Source organism: Columba livia, chromosome 5, assembly GCF_036013475.1.
Source record: "Columba livia isolate bColLiv1 breed racing homer chromosome 5, bColLiv1.pat.W.v2, whole genome shotgun sequence".
NCBI classification, from domain to species: Eukaryota; Metazoa; Chordata; class Aves; order Columbiformes; family Columbidae; genus Columba; species Columba livia.
The window spans coordinates 17,472,194-17,499,937 of record NC_088606.1 but is presented as its reverse complement, the minus strand read 5'-3'; the positions used below and the strand labels follow the sequence as shown (position 1 = coordinate 17,499,937).

Sequence of the window (27,744 nt, the reverse complement as noted above, 5' to 3'; positions counted from 1 at the left end):
ATATATACAATGGTGCCAGATAATCCAGATTTTAGCTACTAGGCACACCATAATCACAGCTGTCCCTGAAGCTGGAAGCTTTATCTGAGGAAGGTCTGTAGGGCTGCACTCACAGAGGACCAAGGCACAAGACTGGAGCTAGCAGGGCAGGGAGGAAAAAGGGTCCTGGATTAAGCAGAGCACCACAACACTATCTTTTACTAAAAGCAGCTTTAAGCATCCACACACACCTGGCAGTGACTTCACAAACCTGCTAGCAAACTGTTGCCTGCAGGATACTCAGAGCACTTAGTCACCTACAGGGAATCTGTCAACAATTTCTGTTCTTTAGCCAAAATTTAAACATCAAATAATGCCATAAAGAACAGACCTTGTTTGTTTGTTCAGCCTAGAAATACCAAATGTAGTCAGCACCGAGATGGGAAAGACCTGTAAGATCATTCTCATTAGAGCAAGGTTTCATCAGCGGCCGATGAGTTCCAATGAGCCCCCTTGTGTAATGAAACCTGTATGTCCACACTCTCCTCTAACCTGTGTGTTTGTGATAAGCACACTGCAGCAATACCTCCACAACCCCATTCCTGCTGCAGCAGGCCTTGTTTTGAGTTGGATGTAAACTTTTGACCTCCCCTTCATAAACTTAGATAAATCTTAAAGTTTCCATTTAAGAGGGCAAAGCAGATTCAGGATATGTTTACAAGGCTGTCATGTTAGTGACTTGGTTAGGTCACACTGTAGGAACGGTCTATCTATGGTATGATCCAGTGTGCTCCAGCTTACCCAGCCAGGAAGACTCATACTATTTTGGGGGCTGCTTCTGCAGCCAGCTGACTTCAACACTGCCAGGACTTGTATCTGCCCACAAGGGACTGCCCTCTGCCTCACCCCCGTCAATGATAAGACATTCAAGAGAAGGCTTCATGGAGACCTTATTGCATTCTTTCAGTTCTTAAAAGAGGCCTCTAGGAAGGACGGGGACAGACTTTTTAGGAGGGTGTGTTATGACAGGACAAGGGCTAATGGTTTTAAACTAGAAGAGGAGAGATTCAGGCTAGACATGAGGAGGAATTTTTTTACAGTGAGAGTGGTGAAACACTGGCACAGGTTGCCCAGAGAGGTGGTAGATGCCCCATCCCTGGAGATATTCAAGGCCAAGCTGGATGGGGCTCTGAGCAACCTGATCTGGTTGAAGATCTTCCTGCTCATGGCAGGGGGTTGGACCAGATGATTTTTGAAGGTCCCTTCCAACCCAAACTATTCTATCATTTTATGATTCTATGATCCAGATGTATATAGACCCTATAAAGTGGGCATAAATTAACCCCTGGCAACATATAAAGATTTCTGTTTTACCAAAGGAGCAAAGAAGAGCCAAAATGCAAACAAGAATTGGGTATTTCTAGTGGAATGGCTAGTGGGAGGGGAAATCTGCTTGGTTCTGCTTTCCTGCAGAAAGGACCATGGCTTAAGAAAGAGTTCCAGACAGAAAGAAAAGCTTTTCTGTTTGTTCGTGTTATAGATCTTACTTCTGAGCATCAAATCCACATTCAGATGCTTCATGTGATTTCTCAGGCTGTTGTCAAAATACAAGGTAAATAAGGAATACATTTTCTGGGAGAAGCAGGTAATAAAAAGGCTGCTTAAGCACTGACCTGCCATTTGCTGGCAGCTTGTAGGAGATGGTGAGTGGAGGGGTTTGTTCTCAGGACTGTAGTAAATAGCCACCCACAAATAGCTGGAAATGGCTTATCAGGGCTGGCAGGCTCTTCTGAAAAGAAAGTTTGGCCTGGCTAGGTTATCTTAAATCACAAAAATAACACCTGTAGGTAAACGGTGACTCAGTGGCTTGTCTGCAAGCTGCTGCCCCATGAATAAAACCATTTTTTTTTTTTAATTAGGGTAATGTCTTAATGTTTCCTTATTTTTAGATGTATTTTTCTACCAAAAAAATTTAAAAAAGAAAAAGAAAATGGAAGGGAAGGGAACTACTTATGTATATAACAATAACAAGATAAGAAAGCAGAAGGTACATGGACCCCCTTCCTCTTTTAAACCTGATATCTGACACAAAAACAAATCCTGGGATCACATTGGTTTATGTCAAACAATGTGACAACAGAGTGCTCAGTGGTGCACAGAGAACCCATGGAGTGCACAGTACATGAGCAACATATGTGTCTGTTAATAAGGGCAAAAATGGCACCCCTGCATTTGTCTGTTAACAGACGTATAAAATGATCCTGTGCCATTCTTCCTACCTTTTAGGGACTATTATTACCAGCTTTTCTAGTCAGGAATTGAGGTGGGAACAGGTTTAGCGAATTCCCATTGGGCAAGAGGCAAACCTGAACAGTTCACTGCCAGCCAAGAGCTCCATTAAATTATTTGAGGTTTAGAATGTGTTTCAGTGAAACCCTACTAACATCCTCAGAGAAACTGCATCTTTTTTCAGTAAAAATACAGCATCTTTCCAGAAACTAAGCAGTCAGAAGTCTGAGAGCAGAGAATAGAGTGATATATGTTTTCTTAGTGTCATACAGCGCTTTGTCATTGTCTGTCACTTCACCCAGGGACTTCCCTTCCCCAGGTGGAATCTTTTTCCCTAACTCCACTGTGTCTTGCCATGTCCCTGTGCCTTACACTCACACTGATTTTTAAAAGAGGAAGCAGGGTGGGGAGGGATGGGTAAACAGAAAGAAAAAGGACTGAAAATCCCCTCCACACCAAAACAAATGGCTTTTCTAATTACAATAATGACCATTTGCAACACCTCACTCTTCATGGGAAGGTATTTCAACCCCTGTGGCCTCCCCTGAGGTGAGAGACGTTCCTGCTCTTTTTGGAGGAGGAAGCCAAGATGCAGTGATTAAGCCAGCAGCACGGCATGAAGCATGGCCACAGGAGCTGGTGATCTCTTGTGAAACCAGAGCAACCCAGGCCACCACCATGTCCATGATGCCTTACTGGCCGCGAGATCTTCCTTTGACAACATTCAGGACTTTGCAGAACAGAGCTGAAATTGTGAGACAATTCAATCACTAGAACCAACAGTAAAATATGGGGTTCCTAACAGTTGTGGGGTTTTCCACTGTGTTCTTTTTACAGAGATTTGCTGCCCTTCACCCTGAAGCTGCCACAAGCAATATTAGAAGCCAGTAGCTTTCAGGACCTTGAAATTATCTCTAGTCTGGGGACAGGTAAGTCCCTCAAAGCAGCCAAGAGTTTCACTCAGACTTGTGAGAACCATGATGCCTCATATAGACATAATGCAACTGAAGAATAAATGAACTATTGTTTTCAGAATAGCTGAGGAGGCCTGAATGCAAGACAAAAGATGTTTATGATCATAATCTCACTTATCCCTTTGTACATAAACCTCTACTTGGACTTATGGGCAGGGGGTGGGACCTGCAGTCTCACTGTATAAGCTGGGGCTTTTAACAACTGAAGCACGGCACAGCCTCTTCAGAAGAGCTCACACACATTGGAAGTAGTTGGCATCCAAGGCATAGGAAAAGAGGAAAACACCTTTGCAGTTTCCCCATCGGATGTGTGGGGGCAATGCTGATGGACGTGTGATATTTTTTGATTTTGATATTTCTGCTTCTTCTTGCAGGATTTCTAGTTGTAGAGAAATGTGTAGTGTCGCAGCACATTCTCTTGCTCACACTACTAAGATACAAAAGTAAATGTTACTTTTAGTGACAGCAACAAGCAAGTAAATTTTAGATCAGATGCATAAAGTTACAGAGTTGGGAAATGCAGTTCTGTTAACTAAATGAGCTCTCCTTCCTATCACTTCCCATTTAACATACTCCACTTGAGACAGCTGTTACAATTAGCCACTCTCATGTTACTTTGCTTTTCAGCTTTCCCTCTGCTATTGAAAACAGCCAATGAATGGTGAAAGCTTAGAGAAACTCACTAGAGGACCCTGGGGCTTTCGGAATCTAATTTTGGATCTTCTGCATTATACCTCCCAGAAGGCATGGGCAAACCACACTGGTTTCAGTTCAGGCAGCTTTGTTGAATTTGACCATTGGATTTGCCTCAAACACTTTCAGCATCCTTTATTTTCAATATGTTCCAATTTGTCAAAGCATCCTTGAGTGTGGGTGTCCAGCCACCACTTATTGCTTAAAGAAAGGTACTTTGTAACTTGAGAAAGTTGCAAACTTATTATTAATTTTATTATAACAAGTGTGAACATTTGGATTAAAATGTAAGAAGTGTATCATTATTCTCCAACCTATGGTCAGGCAATAGTCTCTAGCAACTTATGAACAGAAGGATTAACTAGAGCACAAGCACCAAAGCAATGTTGGTTGTAGCATTTTTCCTTCTCTCCTGCACACTGGTGGTCATAAAAGCGGTGGTACTTGGAGGTTTGCTTGTCACAATACATTGCATGCCAGGAAAGTTTCTGACAATAGAAGAAAACCTGCTGTTCTGTAAAGATTTCCTGGGAAATGATGCTAGTTTCTTGGAGTGCCATGCAGTCTCAGTAAAGTCAAACAGGCTGAAGTAATGAGTAATGCTGTTTACTGCTTCCTGGAACAAAATTTCATGAGTGTAAATGGGTACACAAACAATAAGTGCTGCCCATTGTGGCACTCCCGAAGGAAAGCTAGCATTGTTTGAAATTCTCATCTGTTGCTTTTTATTTATTTCAAAGTTGTGTATTTTTGAAGGGGTAGAAGATAGATATCTACCTTCAAGCTGGATTGTTCTGCAAAGGATCTAGCTGTTATGTATATTGTCAAAGAGGATGTACTGCAGGCTCTCTCGTTCTGACCTCACTGCTATAGAAGGCAACCCAGCAGCAGAATTAGCATGATTGCACTGCACAAAGAGCACATAACATCACAGACATGCCAAAGTCTCAAACAACTGCTTAATTATCCCTCCCAGAGTGTAAGTTAAAGGAAGAGCCAGGACAGCAATGGGAGACGATCAAATTCCCTTTCCTGGTATACGAGACAGTATGGCTAGACTGGGCAACATCCTCTCGAAAGCAGCTGTGTAACCCTTGGTAGGACCACCTCATCTGGTCTCCTTCACAGTCTGAGTGAAGCACTGCATTTTCATCACAGTGTCTTATCCTGGCCACTACTGAGAAAAATAACCAACTTCCCTTTTATAGGTTGGTTTACTCACCATTTCCTCAGCTCATGAGACTCCACAGTATTGTACTCTGACTTAAACAAGAAGCTTCCACTGTTTTGCATTTGCTGATACCCAGTAGAATTGGAGCATTTAAAGAAAATCGTACCCCAGACAGTCTCAGATGTTAGGGTCTCAGCAGTGCGATGCTGTTACGTGCAGTTGCATCTGCGCATCTGTTCCTGAATTCTGTTGTCAAGGGTGCTGCTGTTCCTGGCAAAACTTTTATTTTAAACTTCTCTGTTCTCCTCTTTCTCATGGTAGGAAATCAGAGAATAAAGCTGTTCAAACCTCAGCCTCCCTGAGAAAACCAGGTGACATTCTGCTGAAGTTGAGTTGCCCATGGACTCTAGTCCAGGCTGCAGGAGGCTAAATCAGCAATTTTATCCTGATGGGGATGGACAGTCTTTTAGCTCACCTGTGCATGGCTTCCCCTGTGGCCATGTTCTAGCAGTGCTTGGTTGGAGGGAGCAGAGGGGCAGCTGGGAGGCAGCCTGCTCATTCTGCCCTGTCTGCAGCACTGGCACCAGCTGGGGCAAAGGGGTCAGTCCCTGTCCTTGGGACAGCTCACTGTGCCCCAGGGAACCACATGGCTGGCAGAGGGAGGCAAGGTCTGCAGTGGGCTCAGGGCATCGAGGGGACAAGGCAGAGCCCTGCAGAGGGCAGGTCATGGTGGCAGCAGGAAAAAGATGGCTTTTCCAGCAATGGCATGGAGCTGTCTGCAAGCAGGAAGCCATCAAAAGTCACAGCTGCACCAGGGAGAAAACCAGGAACAAGCTGCCTGTCTTTGGGGATGAAGTGGGCAGGGGAGAGATTTTTATCTGAATGTTTCATCCTCAAGTTCTATGTGACTATAGTTGAGGAGTTACTTTGCTGTTTTGAGTTCTGCTATGACCTTCCCATCTGGAAGTCCCTTTGAGCTTTTCTGGGGCTTTTCTATGCCCCTTTCCCCATGATGGGCTGGGGGCTATGCTGGTGCAGCTGACAGAAAAATGTGGCCCTGGCATGGCACAGCTGAGGGCACAGTCCTGAGAGCTGTACTATGTGCTCAGCACTGAGGGTCATCCCACATGTGTGCAGTGCCATCCAGCCCCTCTTGGGCCTGGCACATGATGTTTTCGCAGCAAGACAAGCTTGACATGAAGCACAGCGCAGGGTGCAGGAGCTGTGTGGCAGCCCCATTTGCATCCTCTTTAAGTCCACGCAGGAGAGTGTGCCATCCCTGTCAGTTCTGTGTCCAGGGACCAAGGATGCTGAAATAGTTATTTATTTGCATGCCTGCGTTTCCAGGATTTCCCATCTTCTTCTTGTCCCTAAGTCTGTGGGCATCTATGCAGTCCTCTCACAGTGAATACCCCCAGAGGTTTATGCCCCTTCCCTTGGTCAGAACACACAGGGTCTGCAGGAGCCTCTGTTTCCTCATGCTTCCAGTAGTGGACCCTAGATTAGCATCTGAGTGATTAAAAGCAAGCAGACTGGTAGGGCAAGCAGGTTTGAGAACTCACCTCTGGGAGAAGGGAAAAAGATTAAATATTATACTGAACACATGCAAAAGATGTACAAACACATTGTAGGTTTATTTTTTTAACAAGTCACCACAAAATTAATTCTAATAAGAGGTTTGTGACACATAGAAATGGCTACTTGCATCTGAAACACCATCTTCCTTTCCCAGTTACAACTGACGGCACTGAAATACTTAACTATTCTTTAGTCCTTCAGTATACAGCCTTCCTGTGTATGCAGTCTTTTGTACCATCCTTCCTGTCCTACACCTGCTGGCAGGCAGTCTCATGGCAAAGTCCAAAACAGAGTGGGCATGGCTATAGATAATGATCATCCAGAGCTGTAGACATTAACAGTAATTTTCATCTGTGGCAGGTATTTAAAGTCATATGTTTCTGGAATGGTAGTACTGCGAAGCAGGATCAGACCTCTGTGTAGAACAGAGTCTGTCACATGAGCTTGCTGCACAGTAGAGTCATCTTCATCTGATGTCTCCTGTGCTCCTGGTGCATGCTGGATCCAGGCTGCACACCTCAGCCCCACACCTTCCCACCATCAGCAAGTGGGAGACACCACTCACCTGGGGTCTTCACACCCTCACTGCACATGTCCACAGCTCTTTGCATCAGCAGGGCAGTGATCACTGAACAATCCCTAGACCCTTTTCACAGTCACTCATATTCGTTACTTGTACTTCCCTGTTCACACTGCATAGGCTGCACAGCATTAACAGTTTTCATTAAATTATTGTTCTAAAATTGACAAGAAAGAGATTTCTGGTGAAGCTTCTGAGCTTGTCCCCTGGTTTGAACCATCTCAGACACATATAACAGATGACCCTTTCTTCACACTCTTTTGTGCAGTGGTGTGAAAGCGTGTGTACCATTTCTTTTAACAAAAAATAGGACATCTACATTCCATTAGCAACTACAATTCTCTCAGAGCATTTTTTTTATTCTTCTTTTCTTTCTTTTTTTTTGGACAGATTTCTGGGATTCCTCCTTAAACTACAGAAGAAGAGGAGAGGAGTTATCCCACCCTGCAAAAGACCCTGCTTTCAGCACTGCCCAGGCAGACAGTTTAAGATCTACCCAGTGTTTTGCAAGTAGCACAAACCACTGCTCATGTGAAATTGAGCTGTCAATAGGAAATGACAGGCTGTGGTTCGTGAATCCTATTTTTATAGAAGAGTGCAGTAATCCTTTTCCTCCAGACGTACCTCCTTCTAAAAGCCATGCTGTGAGCACCGATGTCCCCCCTGCCACCACGCTCGCTGAAAGGAGATCTCCCCGCCGCCCCCCTCCACCTCCACCTCCTCACGCTTTCATTCAGAAATCTTCTGTGGAGCTCCTGCGGGACCCCATGACTGCCTGTGAAGAAAACGAGCTGTTTCTTCAGCCTGTAGGAAAGAGCATCAAGGAAATGAAAATTGAGGGCGGTGACAATAAAGAAGACGGGAAGCAGAGCTGCTTGGTCAACAAGCCCTCAGCAGTGAGCCCCAAGAAGGGCTCCCAGCCCTCTGTTCCCCCACGAAGGCGACTGTGTGAGAGGACCTCTGAGGAGAGCTGTGTGGGTAAGCCTGGAAGTTGTGAAACGCTGAAAGGGGAACGGACAGAAGAAAAACAAGACACAAGTGCAGAGAACAGAGGTAAAAGATTGCTGTGCAAAAAGGCTGTAGAAATGCCTGGGGAGGTTCCCGAAAGGGCCGTTTCACAGTTTCAGGAGACGAAGCCTGAACCTGCAGAGAAGAAGGGCACGCCTGAGATACAAAGCAATGCCATTAAGAATGGAAAGTCACCTCCTATCCCACCACCAAGAAGAAAGAGGCTTTCGCAGGTACCAAAGATCCCCAGCTCCTGCCAGTCAAAGCAAAGAACAGTGGCAGAGACAGCCATGGCACAGGCTTTGTGCAAAAACAGCGCAGCTACAGTGGCAGGTGGTGCCACTCGCACACACACCAAGACTGAACCGGGACATGGCCGCAAATCTGTCAGCTCAGCTGAACTGAAAGGTTCGCACTCCTCCCTGGAGGGCCCAGCAGGCAGCACTGTGGCTCAGGCGTCAGCGTCCGAGCCAGACTCCTACTCCACCAGCAGCACCGAGGATGACCTGGAGATGCTGAGTAGTTCATCTGGTAAAAAGACACGTTCCGTGATCTTGGGCAAGGCCAAGAACAGACTGTCCTTTGTAAGCCTGTCCAATGTCTTCACAGTCTTTTTGTCTAGTGACAGGAAGCTGCAGAAGAAGATAGTGGAGCTGGCACAGGACAAGGATTCGTACTTTGGCAACCTGGTGCAGGACTACAGAGTGTACAGTTTAGAGATGATGGCTAAGCAGAGCTCCAGCACAGAAATGCTACAAGAAATCCGGATGATGATGACACAGCTGAAGAGTTACTTAGTGCAGAGCACCGAGCTGACATCTCTGATAGACCCAGCCTCCTACACTGAGGAACAGTTAGGTAGGTGACTGTGCTTTACCCATCTTTGGGCAGGATTTGGGAAGGTGAGGAGGGAGACAGTATTATGCAGACACAGGTTCTGCTTTGCAGAATTATAAAACGTCTCCTGAAAACTGAGGGGTGTGAATTGAAGTCTACTCTGTGGTTGCCAGCACTTAGAGGAGCAGCTCTAAAAACTGGGAGACCAATGAGGGGGGAAATCCCATTATGAATGTTTTAAAGGGAAGAGTTTAAGCAGAAGATATGTTTGTTTGTGTGTGTGAGAGAGACGTGTATGTATATATGAGTATGCATAAACACACATATGAATGCGTGCGTGTGTATGTGTATGCAGAGGCACACACATACTGAGCTGTGTTCTCTGGGAACACAAAAGGCCAGCTTCCCCCTGCACAGTTCTGTTTCCCATGGCCTTTCACGTCCCCTGCCCCACACTCTGCAGGGAGGATGGAGAACTTCTGCATGTGGCAGACAGATCAGGGGTCAGTCACTGTCTCACAGGGAGGGTTGAGACTACAATGATTTTGAGTGGCAGGTCGGAGGAATCACTTGATCCCGCTCTGTGCTCCTCAGAGCAGATCCTGCCTGCTGCGAGACCACAGCTGGCTCCAAAATGCAGCGTTCTCACTTCTCTTTGCCACAGACATAGTTTGTCTTTGGGCAGGAAAAATAATGCTTCTGATTGTTTAGGGGTGTTTTGTTGCTTCTTATTCAGTGTCCTGTGAGGGAGTAATGTGCTACTTCCTGCCTTGCTAAGAAATGGACTGGTCTTTTAGATGCACATTCATGAGGGAATATACAAAGAGCTGTAGGATTTTTACCACAGTTGAAGACTCACAACCAGACAAGGCAGACATGCATGCGCTCACATGCTTTTTTGACTTAAAACTGTTTCTTGAGGACCTGAGAACCAATTCAGAGCTCTTTATGAGATCCCTAAATTGGCTTAAAATAAGCTGGGAGCTTAAAGACCCCCAACACAGAACATGGCCAACCACAGAAGTCACCAGGGATTCCAGGGGATCCTGTAGCTCCAGTATTATGCAGGGCCCAGCTAAGTGGTCAGGCAGGAGCGAGAGGCACTCAGCTGTCAGTCTTAGCAGGCCCTGCTGATTTCTTTATCAGATAGCAAATCTGTTTACATGATCCTCCAGTCTCTCCAGCAGAACAGACCAGCTACCAGTCCCTTGCCTTAGCTAGGAGTGGGGAACTACAGTTTCATTTCTCTTGCACCTCATGTAACACTTGCAAGTTTTGTACCAATAACCCCTTTTTTCAAGGCAGAAAGGGTGTCATCACAGAGAAGTCTGTCTTGAATCTTGATTAGGAAAGGTGGAGAGGAGGCAGAAAGAAGAAGTGTCCTTTTTCTGCTTGGTAGAGCTGCGTGTGCGCAAGGATCTCCCCACCTTCCCGCAGATGTACCTGGTTAGATCTAGCCCTGTTCACTGGCAGCTCCTTAACAGGGTGATATGGCCTGTCAGCCTCCTGTGGAGGACAGAGATTCCCACTGTGGGAGATTTGCCATCTGAATTTGTCCTGCCTCAGGCTGCCTGATTCTCTGGATTCTTTTAAACAGTTGCATTTTGTATACATAAATGTTAATGCACTCTGTTTCATTCCTCACTGACTGAGTGAATGAACTCTTTTCCCAGAGAACTTTTCGCCAAGTGCAAGGGATCCCTTGCAGTCCCTCTACCTCTGCCTCTTGTTTCTAGGTGTTAAACAACAGAGTTTCTCACAGGCTGCCACACTTCCTTTTATCTCTTGCTAAATATTAAGCAAACATTCAACACGCACGCTATTTCTTCATCCACAGGTGGCGTAAGAGATGACTTAAGTATCAGTAAGTTAGAGTCACTTGAGCAGTAAGGGTGAGAAACTTCTGACCATACGTTGTTGTCTGCCTCTGAGCTGGTGGCTACAGCACCATTTCAGTCACTGCAGAGAAAGGGACACTCTGAGGATGCAATTGATTTTGTCTGGCAGTGAATATCTCAAACAGGTCAGAGGGAGATGTCAGAAGGGACATGAGATGAATCCCATCTGGACAACTGTAAGGGGAGGGCTGTAAAAGAAGCACAGTTAGGCGAGGTTCCTCACCTCTTCCCAGAGTTGGCTTTCCTGCTGCCTGGCAGTGGCACACTGGCCAGCCAGGAGTCAGGCAAGGACAACAGGAGCTTTCCTGCAGCTCCAGTGGCAGAGACCACACATTGATGTTCATTTCAGGCCTATCCAGGATTTCTGGTGAGTGTTGGTAATAAAACCTTTACTTTCTGGGATGTAATTTCTGTTCCCTGCTCACAGCTATGCAGAACGGCAGGAATAACTGACCACGTGCTTTCATAGGAGTTTTACTTGCACCTGTACTACCATGTTGATTATTTATCACGCACTTCTGTGTTCTCCCTTCTCTATGCAGAAGTGATTGCAGAGACGGCCTTGTACAAATGTGTCCTGAAACCTTTAAAAGAAGCCATTGATTCTTACTTAAAAGAAATCCACAACAAAGACGGATCTTTACAGCAGCTAAAAGAGAATCAGCTTGTGGTGCAAAACACAACTACCACTGACCTTGGCGTCACAACCAGTGTGCCTGAAACCATTGTGCTGGAAAAGATCCTTCACAAGTTCACAACCATGCACAAGGCCTACTCCCCAGAAAAGAAGATTGCCATCTTGCTGAAGGCCTGCAAACTCATCTATGACTCCATGGCTCAGGGAAACCCAGGTATAGCACTCCTACTGAAATGGTATCCCTCACTGGTCCTTCTCCATGTGTCAAAGGAGCAGGGTTTATGATACATTTAATGTGGTAATATTCAGATTGGATGGTCACTGTGTTAGGTATCAGCTGGACACAGTTTTTGATCAGAATGGGCTCGTCAGTCACTGTAAATTTGTCTGCATTAATAACGGGTATAAGATGCTACCTGGTTAATTTCAAGCTCCATAACTCAAAAAAAACCCCAGATGCCTATAAGTGTGTGTTCTGTGGGCAATGGGCTTTTTTTGCACAGGTTTTCACACAGGTCTCCATAAATCCTCAGAGCTCTGTCCCAGCTTGTAGCAGCTTAATAGTAAATTCTAGGGAAGGTGTTTGGGGAAAAGTCCATTGATTTGGCCTTCACAAAGTTTTGCCTCAACTGAGGAGGAGACGTAGAAAGCTAGTACTGCTTGTTGCTAATTCCTGAAGCTCCAGTAAATTCCAAAAGCCACTTCTGCACTTCTTCGATGTGAGGAAGTATGTGCTCTGAGTATAAATATAACTTGGGCCTCAGGCCAACCACTAAATGCACACATTAAGCCCTCGGCCTGCAGACAGGATGTTTTTATGCAGATATACTAGGAAGCCCCTTCCTCCAGGAATACACAGAAATCTGCCTTGCCAGTTTAAGAGCTTTATTTGTATACTGGTGAGCTGATGACCAGCTGTGCATAAATTTAGAGAGAAGCCAGATACTAATTTGAAACAACCTGTGGTTGTTCTAGAAATCACAATCTCCGAAAGTGCTTTTAGCTCCTCTATTTTGTACTGGCAACAGCCTTGAAGGACCCATACAGGAATTGTTGTGTCCTTCTGAGCCTCACCTCAGGGTCATCCCTTGGATGGTATGCAGCAAGGTTCAATGACCCATCTAGACACATTAACAGCAGAGCAAGAAGCCACCCTAGGCCTCAGCCTGAGCTGCAAGGTGGATAGAACTTCTGATTGTCTTCAAGTATTATGAGAAGATTTGGACATATGTACAGGAATTTGCTGTAAAGTTGTCAAAACAGTTGTGTTAAGTTTGAGAGTAAGGTTGGTATAGATCAAAGACTCACTTGCCTCATTAAAACCCACATAGGAGACAGAGTCTCCTGATGCTGGTGGTACGTTACATATCTGTCACATCTCAATAAGCTCAGGGCTGAAATTTCTCTGTTGCAGGAAATGCTGTTGCATCATTTTATCTAACAGAAATTAGGGGTTGGGGAAAAAATTCAAAAACCCCTACATTTTAAAAGACTGGCATTCATGAAATCAGAGGGTTTCACTGTGGTTTGCTATGCTAACCAAAGCACTTTATTTCAGCCAGCTCATTTTTTTTTCCCATGCTGAGTGCTACTGCAAGCGGGGTGTAGGTTGGAAGCTGACTTCACCCCTGCGTGTCCAGTTCCCTTTCCAGTGTATGTGACCAGTGATGCATATTGAGGCCTGGTCAGAAGGAAACTGGCCTGGCATTAAGGAAATGTACCACAATAAACTCAGTCCAGAAAAAGAGATTAAGGGGAGAAGAATGCTATAGTCACTCCTCTCTCTCTCTTTTTGAGAGAAATGGAGTGAAATGTCCTGTACGACCCACTGAGAAGTGAAATGTGTGAAACCTCTTCAGCAGGATGAACTGACACCAGGTCACTTTGATTTTCCACCTGGCAAAGACAAACGTTCAGCAAACTCAGATATTTTTCTGACAGGGAATTCCCAGCTGGTAGTATGCAGAAGAGTGCACTTCAAGCTGCTCAGACCAGATTTCAGTGGTCAGGAATTCTCCTCCTGCTCTGGACCCATCTCAAGAGCAGCAGCCCAGGGCCCCTTTTGCTTTCAGCCAGCCCTGAGGCAGTGCCGTGCTCTTCACACAGGAAGAGCAGAGGCCACACTCAGCTTCCTGTGCAATAGGCTGTTCTTCTATTAGCTCCTCTTACTGCTGAATTAGAGAGTTTCTCCCTTTTCCAATATCAGAGCAGGTAGAACACAAAACTAGTCACTCATTCTGTCGCAGGACCAAAATCAGTCTACCTCTGTCAGAAAAGTTACCTGTTCAGTAACATGATAACCGCAATTTAGCAACTCAGGCCAGGTCTTTATTCACTTTAGGCTGTAGGATAAGCTGACCTGAGAATATGGTTTCATATCTCAAAGCAAAGTGCAAGTACCACCAAATAAAGCACCCTTTTTTTCACACCCATACAAAAACACGAGACTCTTAACATTTAGAGAACCACGTACAGCAGCCCAGGTTTGGCTAGGGTGTCCCAGGAGATACCAAGTTTTCTTTAAAACTAGGGATAGGCTTTCATAGGAACATCTGTGTTGTGGTAGTGCCCATCTTAGCACTGCTGAAAGATTCATGAAACTTTGAAGTCAGCGTTGACTGACTCCATGTATATCAGGCAATTTTAGGAAAACTGAGTTCTCTAGTTTAGTTGCAATTTATACTACATGACAAAATCTGCCTGAAAAATTTTCTGATACTGGGACTATGAATAGAACGGGTCAGATCCTCAGCTGGTGTAAACTGACATTCCTCCCTTGAGTTGAAGGCAATCAACTTGTGGATCTGATTCATCACAAGGAGTCAGGAAGGCAAGTTCACAGTCTTTGTCAGTACACCTTTCTCCCAACAGACTGCTAAGTGCAACTATAAGATATAGATCTATGCTAAAGTAGGACTCATCTACAGCTACATCTAGTTGTAAGTGGCCACAGATGGGTATCATGGCTAGCTTCTCATTACAGAAAACAGGGTCTTAGTCAATGGAGTTCAGTTGATTCATCTGGCTAGATGTAGGTGTTTGGTTTAGGGTGAGATGACTCATGACAAACTCCACTGGTGATATTGATTAGTTCGTCATGGGCTATAAAAGGATTTTAGGGGTACTGGTTCAGATGTTCACATGTACAGAGTACGCAATGATACCAGTAAGTGAATCCTCCACAAAGGGACAATTATGATATTAATAGCATTGCGGTGTCTCATCAAACTTTTCCAAGCTCTGTGCAAAACTAAACAACAGCAACATATGTCTCCGAAAATGTAATGTAAATTCTAAAAATATGTAACCTGCCTGCTAAAAGTACTAGAAGCATTTAGTAAGAATAATATGCACTAAAAGAATAGATGAAGAAGAGTTTGGAAATCCACCACACCCCCCACAAAGTATCTGGCATTTTTTTCTCTGTATGCCAGAAAAAGAAAGAGGCAGGACTTACAGGGAACTATAAGCTTCCCAGCTTTCTGACTGCTCCTCCATTTGGAAAACATGCTCAAATACCTAGAGGGAGAGCTGGGCACATAGCTAATTTATACAGAAGCACTGTAATCTTATGTAGAAATAACTCCTTGTTATTTATTTTTCAGAAATACCTTTCTTTACTCAGACAAAATGTCAAAAACATATTGTCTGGTAGGAGTAGAATGAGAATCTCTGCTTTTTGCTCTATTAAAAACACTAGGGATACTTGTGGAGTGATAAACAAGATGCAAATCTGCAGTACATTTGGTGTGTACTGGAAATGGTAAGTCTGGAGTTCCCAGCCTTGTGCTACCTGGGAGCTGGCACTCTGTGGAAAAGAACTGATAGAAAAGCAAAATTAGAGGAGCGGGAGGCCTTGGCTTATGAAGAAATACTGTGTGAGACAAACAGGCCAAGTTTGATCAGTCCATGAGCAGGGAAGATCAGGCATGGAAAGCCTCTGAGTTAAAGCTGGAAGTTTGAAAGAGGAGGAGAATGTTTTCTAAGCAGATTCAAGAAGAATGAACAGAGGAACAATTTTCTTACTGCAACATCTTTAACTTGTGGAATACCTAAGGTTATGAAGCATCAATTTTGGAATATCTTTGAACTGCACAGGGAGCAGAAGCACATAGTTCAAAACCAGTTCTGTACTAGTAATGGAGTTGGCTAGGTGACTGGCCCTAAAACATCTGATTTAATTTCTGTTGCATAGTTTTTTTGTACATGGCTAATGCATAGTCAGCTTTTGGAAATAGAGGATTAATAGGACATATATTCCATTGCAATCTTTCTCTCCATAGCTTTTAGACTGAAGTTTGTCATCTCCTATAAAACTGAGCAGCTGGATATTAGTTGCCCTGTGTACTCCTATGTGTGCCTGCAGCTGGTAAAGACCTGGGTGGGAAACAGTGGCTCTTCAGTGGAACAGCTGAGCCTGTGGAAAGGAAACTGGCCTCAAATACTTCAGCAGCCAGTGCAGAAATGACGTGAGAAGCTCCTAAAACTAAGTCAGATCAATCCCATCACACTGCTCATTATCACATCTCACTTCTGAGAAGTAAAGCTATACATAACAGCTTTGCTTTGTTACCTTTAGGAAAGGATATTTGTATTTAAGTTACTATTAATGAAGGCTGATGGACTAGACATTATCTCTTTTCTTTCGGGTAGCACAATTTCTACATTTGAATCAAAGAGGTGTTTCACATTTTTCAAGGAGAATGAATTCGTCTGATCTGTAAAACATGCTTTTGAGATGTATTCATGCTGCCTGTATGTATTAACTCTCTTAATTCAACTATACCATAAACCAAACCTTGCTGAAGTAGTATGGGATGGGCAAAAGACAGGAAAATGCGAGTGATCTTGAACAAATCTCCGTTAACCTTTCTGTATCTCTGGTTTCCCAGCTATAAACTGAGGCTAAAATTCATATTTCCTGTAGAGCTGCTGCTAGACATAATGCCAGTATTTGTAAAATATTAGAGAAGAGTGCATCATCACTGTCTGCTGGTTGTCAGAATATGTATGGGGGGAAAAGAAAAACATGAATGTGTTAAAAATAGGCTGCAATTTCTTTATGGAGGCTTAGGCAGAATTCCAGTTGCTTTAAATCTTGTATTTAATTAATACCCATTCTATTCAAGTGTTGCATGCCAGCCTGGAGCTGATGTTGTATTTGCTTTGCTATAAACATAATAGGATGAGTTTGTGGCAGGAGAGAAGGCTTATTTTAAGCTTCTTATAGATATTTATGAAATAAATGTTTCCTGATCCTGCAGGCAAGAGGGAGGAAATAAAGTATGCAAGCCATTTTTGGAGTAGGACACCACCACCTTGAACAAGCAAGCTCGTTCCCAGCATCACTGAGACCACTGGCAGGGTCAGAGCTTGATTTAATCTTTTCAGCTGCAAACACACCCCTCTGTGGGAGACCATAGATGGAGCTAGACATGCCAGCCTGGGAGCTTGACTCTGGCCCAGACTGGAAGTGGAACTGAGGAGGCAGCAGCCTGGGGAGAACATCCCTGCTGTGACCCCCTGATGGATGGTGGCTAGTGCCCTGGTGCCTTTCATGGCACAGAGAGCATGTGGGTTGCAGGATGCTGAGCAGCACCAGCCACTTGGGTGTCTTGGTTCACAAGCATTGTTTCATATATCTTTGCACCCTCTGCTTCTGGTCAAATTCGAATTGCTGAGAGCATTTATTATCCGCATGGATGGACTGAGGTACAAGGCATCCCAGGGCCATACTTGGTTTGACGGCTGCACGTCTAAGCTAGTCCCTGTGCCTGCCAAGGAGAACAAGGGGAGGTTCAGAGTCTGGCCCTCCCAAGCCCCTATCCTGGGCTTCATCTGCAGCCAGTGGAGAGAAGCCATTGTGATGCCTACAAGGAGCAGGCACAATGTCTCATGCCTGGCCTGCCCTGGGCAACACTGGAGCACAGAACTCAGCACATGGAGTCAGAGCTAGACCCTTGATGATTAGCTTTGCCTTTCTCTTGTTGACACCTACAGTTCCTGCTGATTCAGCTTTAGCTACAGACATGGATATTTAAGAATCAGGCTTCATATTCCCACAAGTGGATTAAATGAGGCCTGGTAATTTATGCATGTTATGAGCACACAGCATATGGAGAATGAGTACTCTTTCTGTTACTGCAGTCAGACATCCCTACTCTAAGTTTATTAATAAAAAAGAAACTGTATATCAGATTTTCATATTTAAGCTGTATAAACAGCTGGGAGTCCAATAATATTTCTATGAAATCTTAAAGTTGAGAAAGGTTTATAACAAGGGCTGGTGGGCAGAGCAGCTAAATCAGCTTATAGAAATGAGATAGACAGCAATTAAAAATAATTGACTCAGTGCCTGCTTGTAAATATAATCACTTTGCAGGCAATAAAAAAGAAATAGAGACATTCTGTAGGAGTTCTTTGAAAGTGTCCTGTAACTTTCATTTCAGTTGATGCTAGAAGTTGATGCCTGTGGACACAGAATTGTTCAGTTTCAAGTTGCTGTTTCCACTTTGCATTGGCTGGTTGGTCTTTCAGTGACCTACAAAACAAAACAAAGCAAAAATACATTGTTTTTTCCTAGTGAATAGGCATTCATGTTGTGAACATGAAATTTTCTTACATGCCCTGGTAGACACAATGTGTATTGGTCATGAAAAAGAAGTGGTAGGGAAGTGAAAATTCTGCTATTAGTATTGCACTGGAAATGCTTTGGCCTTCAGGAAATCAAGAGAACTGAATACATGCCACTAGTCAGTAACTACTACATTGAAAATAAACATTTTTTAAAGAAGGCAAAAAAATAAGCCTAGCAATCTCTTTGGTACTTCATCTTCCTTTACACTAGTTTTATACAGAACTAACTCTGTTGGCATCTGATTCACTTAGGTTCAGAAGGAGAATAAGGCTTTTCTCTGTGCAGTTTTTCTGGTACGTTTTCGTGTTTCAGTTATGTCATCTTTTTTTGCTAGACAATATTAAGTAGCTGTAATACTAAGCTGCTTGTATTATGGTAATGATGTATATGACAGTAACGAATTGGACCCTTTGCAGAGCTGAAGCTGTCACAGAGACATAAGCCAACAACAAACAAAATGTCCATCCAGATGTTAATGAAACAACATAGTCCTTTTATATTTTGGTTGAAGACTTAAGGCTGTGTCATTCAACTAAAGGCAGCCATAACAAAGCAAACAGAATTGAAGACGTTAATCCAGCTTTCATTAAATAAATTGGCCATGTTGTGGCATGTACAGACTTTGTTAGAAACAGACTGAATTACAGCCCTGACAATCTCTCATCCTCCAACACTGTTTTAACTGGACCAACTCTCTGTTCACTAAATATATTACTGTGTTTATTTTAAAGCCATTTTTAATTTTTTTTTTTTAAATTAGGGGCTAATCTTATGTGTCTTTGCGGCTTCAGAAGAATATCTTTCTTTGCCAGTGGAGAGTCTGCGTCAGCTATGAATGACAAAAAAGGAAAGCTGACTCATGGCAAAGATTTGGCAGAAGTCAGTGGGAACATTTGAGAAAAAGGAATTTATGCCCTACCATGGAAGGGCATGTGGACTATGGGCCAAAAATGGCTAGGACACAATTTCATGGAAGCTACCTGAGGGGTAGCTTTGATTGTTTGGGATGAGGTAAAAGGTTCTCAAGTAAGACACACATGGCCCATGAAAACAACACATCCAAGTGCTCAGGTGAGGAAAACTGCCCCCAATCTGAGGGAGAACATTTGGAATCAAAGCAGTCTGGGCTTAGTTTAAGAGGAATGGTCAACCCTGCATGTTGGGAAAATAGGCCTGTTAAGCCACTTGTTATTACAGGTTGTCCATGATAAATTCATGACATGTTGATAGAAAGTGAAAACATCTTTCAAATAAGAAAATTTGTCCTTGTGTTCTCTGCTGTTTATGTGATAAAGCTTCAGTTTGGATTCTATTTTAAGTAGCAATTCTTTATAATTTTGACTGTTAACATGTATCCTTTTTTGTCCTCAGAGATCCCAAAGAGCTCTTACAAATTACATATACAATCGCATCATTGATTTTGTTGATATGAATGTTTCAAGCACAGGAAATCTTGAGCCCATGAGGATCTGTTCCTGTAGCACCTGCTGCACACAAAGTCCAAAAACTAGTATAAGTCAAATGTGAAAGGCTTTTTGTTTTCTTAGCTAGACACCATGGCTGGAAAGATGCTTCCTCTTAGATCCCAGCTCTTGGGACACTGTTTTAATTAGGAACACGTAGTATGATGTTTTGCTTTCTGAGGCAACATAAATCTGGAAGTCCTCAGTCCTAAAAACCACTATCTTAAATTCTATTTTCTGCTCTTTGGTCCCACACATAGAGTGAACCTAAGAGAATAAATAACCCTAATGCATGTAGACAACTTCACTGCTAATATTGCAAACCTGAATTGCAGTCTTGACAGCAGTGTCAAAAGAGAGGGCTGAGCTGGCAGCCTTTGCACGCTGCAAGAATTGTCTCTTGTTTGTGTTACATGAAGTATCTCATCCTCCAGTTAATAAAGACTGGCAGAAATGGAGTGAACTAAAAATTTTCAAGCTCATATTTTGGGATTGTAGCAAGTTTAGTTACTTTTTAAGTGAACGTACTTTCTCCTTTATAGCATTTTTTTCTTTGATGGTGCTTTCAAGCTTTAACTCTTCAGATAATGTGAGTTAAAGTCTGCAAAGGACATGCTGAGTGAGAAGCTGTCACTGTTGTGTGGGAACATGTCTTTGTGGTGACTTTATTGGGACCACTCTGTGTTTCTCTTTGCTTAGGGAAGCCGTATGGTGCAGATGACTTCCTACCCGTGCTCATGTATGTGTTGGCCCGCAGCAACTTGACTGAAGTCCTTCTGAATGTGGAGTACATGATGGAGCTCATGGACCCTGCTCTGCAGCTTGGGGAAGGTAGAGTACAATACGTGCTCCTGGAATATTTGCTTTGGAAAGCATTACTTAGTTCTGTGCTTGTGAAAGTGGGGCAGCAAGGCTCTCACTAGGCTTAGTGGATAAGCTTCGGCCAGGCTTTTCAAATATGAGGCACTAAAATTATTGTCAAACACTTTAAATGTTTTTAGCAGTGCAGTGCCATTAGACACCAGCTAGAAAGGCAGGGTCCCAGCAAAAATGAGAACTGAGTTGCTGGATTAGTAACCTAAAGAGAGACATCTAGTGTTCTTTGGTCCAAAGGCTGAAAAGTTAAAAGGTCTTTGCCTAACATTAAGCTGCTGCTGTAGTCCGTTGTGCAGACACTTTTATTTATTCCAATGAGAAAAGAGCACATCTGAAAATGCCTTGTATGTCTGGGGCCATACATCATTCTCATGGTCACCCTACTCTTAAATTCAAGTGACCCCTTTGACAACATTCTCTGGCTGAGTATCACAGTGAGGCAGAAAAACAAAAGTCGAGTTAGAGAGGAGTATCGGGTTTGGATGTGAATAAAGACCTCTGCTACAGAGGGAAAAATACCCCAGGGAATTGTGTGCTTTCAGTTTCTTAAATATAGCTTGGGAAGCAAATGCCACTAACAGTGACAGCATAATGCACTCTGAGTTAAGAATACAGATCATTTTTCACCAAGTGGTCTCTAAACTGATCAAATGGATTTTATTAGACTTTTTTTGGTAAATACTGAAGTTCTAGGAGTCCTGGATGAACAACAGCAGACTAATTTTATTTATGTTAAATGGAGGTATAAGTCTGTAATTAACAGCATGTCACCCCAGCACAGTGCAGAGGCGGGCAAAAGTCAATACTAACAGAATAGCTGTAGCAATGCAATAGTATTGGTGAGGGGTTTCTGCACAGACTAATTTTCCTGCTGAAAATAATTGTTAGCAGAAAAAATGTTAGGCTAAGCACAGCATTTTGCTGGCATAACTAAGCTATTTTTGGTGATTATGCTGCCCACAGGTTCTGCATTTCAAAAGGGCACACTACCAGGCTGGTTACTGAAGTCAGCTGGGTTGGGGAGCTCAGGCTATCGAACACAAAGCTGGCTGAAGTTCTCTTAAGTCAAAGATGAAAAGACCATGTGAAATGTGTTCTCCAGTCAAAAGGGAAAAAAGTTGTGAGGGAGTTCCAGATCAAACTGGCTGAATAACCAGTTCAGAAAGGAGACTGGGAGTAATGGCAGATACAGGGGATGGGGGGGAAAAAACCTCAGTAAAGACAGCTCTGAGATGACAAAGTGCAGGGCTAAAATGGGAACTGGCAAAAGTAAACCTGAGTTAGGCTTTTCAAAGTTAAATGTCAAAAGGTGATTCAGGCACGGAAACAAAAGAAAAAAAAAAAAAAAGAAAGAAAGTGGGAGTGAGGAAACTGTGAAATTACATCAGGTAAACACAAAAAATAATTCAAATCTAGCCTCCAAATTAAAAATTTGCTTTCAATGAATTTTATGGCAACAGTGATATTGACTACTGGGGCAAAGGCAACAATAGGTGATGGGGAATGACTGTGTGGAAATGAAGATATTGGAAAGTGGAAGAAAAATTAACTCTTAAAGAAGATGTAATGAATTCCTGTCATGGGGAACTGGGAGATATTCCTCCCTGGATTCTGAGAGAAGGGATACACCACATTGTGGGTCCCCTCACAGGCACACCTGACTCTCCCAGAGCAGAAGAAATGTGGAATGACAGATGAGGTGGGATAGTAACTATATTTAAGGAGAAAGTGATACGTGCAGGCTTCTTAGCCTGATCTCAGCAGCAGTTTGTGGGAGACAGTAAAGAATGGTATATGCCGACCTACTTTGTGGGACTTTCCTCATCGGATCCACCTGAGTATGGAAATTCAAATGGCAATGTCTTGGTCTCTCCTCTGCCACACTGAACTTTAATGGTGCTCTAAAAATACTGCTCTTAAATAAAACTGTCTTAGCTGCCACTGACACAACCAGCCGCAATGACTGTGGAGCTCATCAGAGCCTGAGGAAAGGCTTTGAAACCCCAGGCAGGCTGGCGAGGGGTTTGGGTGATGTGGAAGTGCCATCTAGAGGCAACTGCAACTATTATGAACATTTTTAAAAACGGGGAGCTCCTCCCAGCTCACAGGCAATTTTTCTTTCTCCCTGTTTTCCTGGCACCCAGGGTGAGGGGGGTTACAGCAGGGTATCCTGCTGAGGCCTGGCCCCTCGCCCCTCAGGCCTGGCATGATCTCTCACCTGGAAGACACGGCAACCTGTCCCCATGCCCACTGCCTCAGGCACATGGTGCTGCTGACCCTTCCTTCTGTCCAGAGAAGACCCTGGCCTGAGCCCCTCGCTCGTCAGCAGAGCTGAGCCTGGGAGGCAGCTGGGAAAATGAGCACTTTTAATTAATCTGGCACTGGGGCCATGCCCTGACATGGGGCTGCCTGGCAACCAAAGCAGCACCTTCTTCATGTTCAACTCTGTCCTCTCATCAGGGCTTATCTCCATCTCTGTTGATCAGTCCTGTTCTTACCACCATCCAGCTGCTTCTCTGGCTGCTGCAGTTGGTTATGTATTACCTGCTGCAGCCAACACCACAGCAGTCAGGGACTTTTTGAAGGAAAAGCACTGGCTGCCAGCTTTTTCTGCTTTATCCCGTTTCTCTGCTTTACCAAGATTTATTCCACAACCGTGAACAGTCCAGGAGTTACCCTCAGCCAAACATCTGGGCTCCCTGTCTAGTTGACAGAGATCCAGGGACTAGAGGATGACTTGTCCTTGCAGATCTGAGACAGCCCTCAATGGTGTTGAGCTCGCAGGGAACCCAGGACTCTAAATGTCAATCATATCCCAGGCTGCATGAAAAGAAGGGTGGCCAGCAGGTCAAGGGAGGTGATTCTGCCCCTCTACTCCACTCTGGTGAGACCCTCCCTGGAGTACTGTGTCCAGCTCTGGGTTCCTCAGTACAGGAAAGACACGAACCTGTTTGAGATGGTTCAGGGGAGGGCCACAAAAATGATCAGAGGGCTGGAACAGCTCTGCTGTGAGGACAGACTGAGAGAGTTGGGGTTGTTCAGCCTGGAGAAGAGAATGCTCCAGGGAGACCTTATTGCAGCCTTTCAATGTGTAAAGACAGAGAAAGGCTTTTTACCAAGACCTGTAGTGACAGGACAAGAGGCAATGGTTTAAAACTGAAAGAAGGTAGATTTAGATTGGGTATAAGAATCATTGCGGTTTGTTTGTGAAGGCAGTTTTTGTAGTAGTTTGCCTTCAGTCTGTATTTACTCCTAGGATGTCTACAGCCTCAGCAGTCTGGGCAGTGACACTGCTGTAAGGCAGAAAGGAGTGGAGGACACCATGGTCATTAAGTCTTTTCTCTCTTGGGTTAACACCAGGCACCCCTGCACTCCCTGCAGCAAGGCACAGAGAGTGCAAGCGTTAGACAGCTGCTGCTGCGCAGGCACAACCAGCCAGGATGGAAGTGGAAATGAACAGCCCATGCAGGTGTGGTGTTCATACAAGACCTTCTCTCTTCGCAGGCTCCTATTATTTAACCACCACCTATGGGGCTCTGGAGCACATCAAGAACTATGACAAAATCACAGTCACACGGCAGCTGAGCATGGAGGTGCAGGACTCCATTCACCGCTGGGAGCGACGGAGGACGCTGAATAAGGCCCGAGCTTCCCGCTCATCAGTGCAGGTAGCCAGCAGTACTTTCTAGGCAAAAAGCCTGGAATGTGATTGTACTCTCTCCATACTTACTACTTTTTAATATGGTAATTATTTTAAAACCAAATTAATCCAAATCACTATTAAAAACCAAGAGTACATACAGTACAAGATTTCAGAATCTTAAAAACCCCACACATTATTTGAGGTATATTTTTCTTGCAAAATGCATTTGAAACTCCTGAAGTTCCGTCATAATGATATAATTTTAAATACGACTGCAGAGCACTTCTGTTGTTCATTCTCGAAGGAGTCTTGCTAGGAGTTTTCATATTTGGACCCCTGCATCAGGGAGTCATGGATCCCCTCTTCTCCATGTCCTGAGAGCCTAGGGTCATCCTGGTCTAAGCTGAGGACATGTAAGCAAGCTACACAGGGGCAGTTCCTGGGTGGCATAAAGCTGTTGGGAGGATCTGCGACATCCCAAGGGCTGGTCAGACAGGCGTCTTCCACAGCCTGGCTTCTCCTGCCCAGCAGCAAGGCAGACCTAACAACGGATGGCTGGCTTCGAAGCCTATCCTGTGCATGGCCTGGTGAAGACCTCCCCATGCACCAGTGGGAGAGGGTCCCAGGAGGGATGAGTCCTCTGGGTCTCCAGCAATGGTGAGGCCACATGCAGGACTAGGCAGTCAGGATGCCCTGCAATGAAATTGTCATCCACAGGGAGGCAGCAAAGGCCACGTCTCAGGTTCTGTAAAGTGCCCACAGCGGAAGGCTGAAAATCGCGAATGCTGAGGGAAAGTCCCCCGAGTGGGAGACATAGTCCATGTATCCCTGTGGAAGCATGGGGGTTCATATGCTTCCCATATTGTAGTCAAAACAGTCCCTGAAGGTCTCGGAATGTGTGTGTAGTGGATGGGATGCATCAAATATCCATCCAGCCTCCAGTGCTGCTCTGGCAATAGCTCATAGAGAGTACGTAGCATGGAGCAAAACAGCTGGGCAAGAAAATGCCACATTTCCCCAGAAGATTCCACCTCCTCCAGCAGCGTAAGGGCTGTTTTCCATTCCTTTGAATGCAGGGTTATATCAGAGACATGTGAGCCCATCCTGGTGGAGATAACCAACGTGCCCCTCCACACCCCTATGGCTCACTTACTCATCTGCAGTGATACTCCATAAAGGCAGTTTGGAAACCCGCAGTCCAAATGTTTGGCAAATCTCACTTCTGTGGGGGAACCTGGGTATTTTCTGACCAAAAAGGCTGGGAGTTTTTTAAACTTCACAAATACAAATTGAACACACAGGTTCCATTATGGCCAAAAGTTAGCTAGATTCTGTTCCTCATGAGTTTGGCAAGGGGAAAGTCATCCCAACACTCATTACTGCCTGAAACAGGATACAAGTAAACTGGCCTCCTCAGCATAACTTCTACTTCCTTACTGATGGAAGAAAGTTTGGAGGACACGCCCTCAAGGTGATGTTTGGGTGACAGTGGAGTTACAAGGGTCACTGCACTGACAGCCCTTTCCTGTTTCTGTGAGGCAGGGGGTTTTTGGGCCAGACCTCTGAGTTTTTGGGCTTGTTATTCTGTTCTCTTACTTCTGTGTATCCTATTTCTTTAGTAGCTGCAGAGAGATGAGAAAGGGAACTGTTGCAGGCTGCTCACTAAGGGTATCACCAAAATCAGAAAAGAACTTTCACTTATGTTTTTTTTACAGGACTAATTATTTGGTGAAGTGTTTGTTAGTTTAAGTATTTGATGATTCAGAACTTGTTCATCAGAGGGGAGAAAGGACAGAATAACTGGGGCATTGGAGGATATTTGGGAGCGTTTAGGAGCTCTAAGCAGTTACAGCTTTGGGGCTGAATTCTCCCTCTTTTGGTCCTAAGCTACTGTGTTAACTATAAGAGATGTTAACTCATGTTTCTCTTCAGGATTTCATCTCTATCTCTTTTCTGGAAATTGGTGCTCAGTCAAGGACACTTGCTTCCCGAAATGACACCACGGCTGAGCAGCTGAGCCAACTGTGTGCTGAAAAGTTTGAAGTCTCCCATCCCAAGGACTATAGACTCTTTGTTTATGTTGATGACCAGTGGCTGCAGCTGGACAAAAATGCCCTTCCTCACCATATCAAAGCCTCCCTGCTAAAGAGTGAAACCAAGAAAGATTTCCATTTTATTTATAAACCAATAGACCACAGAACCGCACCAGTTCCAATTGTCAAAGAGTTAAACTTTCCCTAAGGGCCATGCTACTCCTCTCTTGTGTTTGCTGTCATCCTGGAAGTGCTGGATAGTTTATCACGTGAGATCCTCTGGTATTTGCAGACCTCAGAAGGTCTCCAGAGTGTGGCCTTCGGCACAGGGCAGATGTGCTAATTGTAGATGCTGTCTGAATACAGGGTATTTCTCAGCAGAGTTCATCTGCAGAAATAGAAGGAGCATTCAGGAGAACATTCACCCTCTGGAAAACTTGAAGTATCAAACCTCAGAACCTCTGGCTGGCAACCAGCTGATGTCGCAGAATGTAAATGGACAGTGGGAAAAATCCAGAGATCTTGTGGAAAAGTGGACATTTACTCCATAACAAATTACAGCAGGTGTGCAGCAACTCTGTGCACAAGGCCTGTGAAAGGTCTGCACACACCTCAATGCTGTCTGGAGGTAAGACTGTGTTTACACATTATCTGTTCACCCAGTTGGTATAAACTGAGTCTTGTCTGATGTACTCAGTGGCAGAGGGTTGCCCTGCTAGCAGAACTCCATCTCTGCTTTACTGTCTACAACATGTCATTGCCTTTGAAATCCTTGTAGTTACAGACCTTACAAGATGTTCCTGTACATTCACTAAGAACATGTTTTCTCTCTTCTGTTTGCCACTGAAATCGGCATTTTCATCAATGTATTTTTCTTACAGATTCAAAGTCTTAACCATCTGTTTTACATGTACAGCAGTTTTAATCACATTGGTTGTATGATAGTGTCTGGTAAAATGTATATTTATTTCCATGTGTGATATGGTGCAATTATTTTAAAATAAGTGTTTGTAAAGAACTTAATTATTTGCCCAGTGTAGCAAACAAGATTAAAATTTGAAAGTAAAAAAAAGGGCTGGAATTAAATACCTGTCCCTTTTCACCTTGATGTCATTTTCTCTATTTTTTTCATATCTCCAGGTTCCACCAGGTTATTAATTTAATAAATTGCAGACAGAACTTGCTAATTCTCCTTTCTACCTATGCTTTCAGTCATTCAGTCATTGCAGACTTAAATTTCCCTGCAAACCTAAATTCCTACAGAATAAACTGAACCAATAAAAAAATGCATTTAATGAAATTTGAAAACAGTTTTTCAGGATTGGATAATGAAGAAGCAGGAGCTTTAACTGAAGACAGATCCATGTCTTCTGGGTGCCTTGATTCTGGCAAAATTCCCACTGCCAACACAGATACTGGATTGTCTGTATGCAGGATGCAAGTAACCT

General features: G+C 44.0%; 1 protein-coding gene across 2 annotated transcripts in view; it reads left to right on the top strand.

Annotated features, from left to right (window-relative positions):
• The window catches only part of RIN3 (Ras and Rab interactor 3), a 67,096-nt gene extending 39,613 nt beyond the window's left edge, over positions 1-27,483 (top strand). The window contains exons 5-10 of one of the 2 annotated variants that reach the window (XM_005506137.3): positions 3,106-3,197; positions 7,655-9,130; positions 11,550-11,858; positions 20,444-20,575; positions 24,125-24,288; positions 26,196-27,483. In XM_005506137.3, the coding sequence (XP_005506194.2) occupies positions 3,106-3,197; positions 7,655-9,130; positions 11,550-11,858; positions 20,444-20,575; positions 24,125-24,288; positions 26,196-26,504 (2,482 nt within the window). In that variant the 3' untranslated portion in view covers positions 26,505-27,483. The remainder of the gene's footprint in view (positions 1-3,105; positions 3,198-7,654; positions 9,131-11,549; positions 11,859-20,443; positions 20,576-24,124; positions 24,289-26,195) is intronic. The other variant, XM_065063632.1, reaches the window with a different exon arrangement.
• Positions 27,484-27,744: the final 261 nt, after the last annotated feature.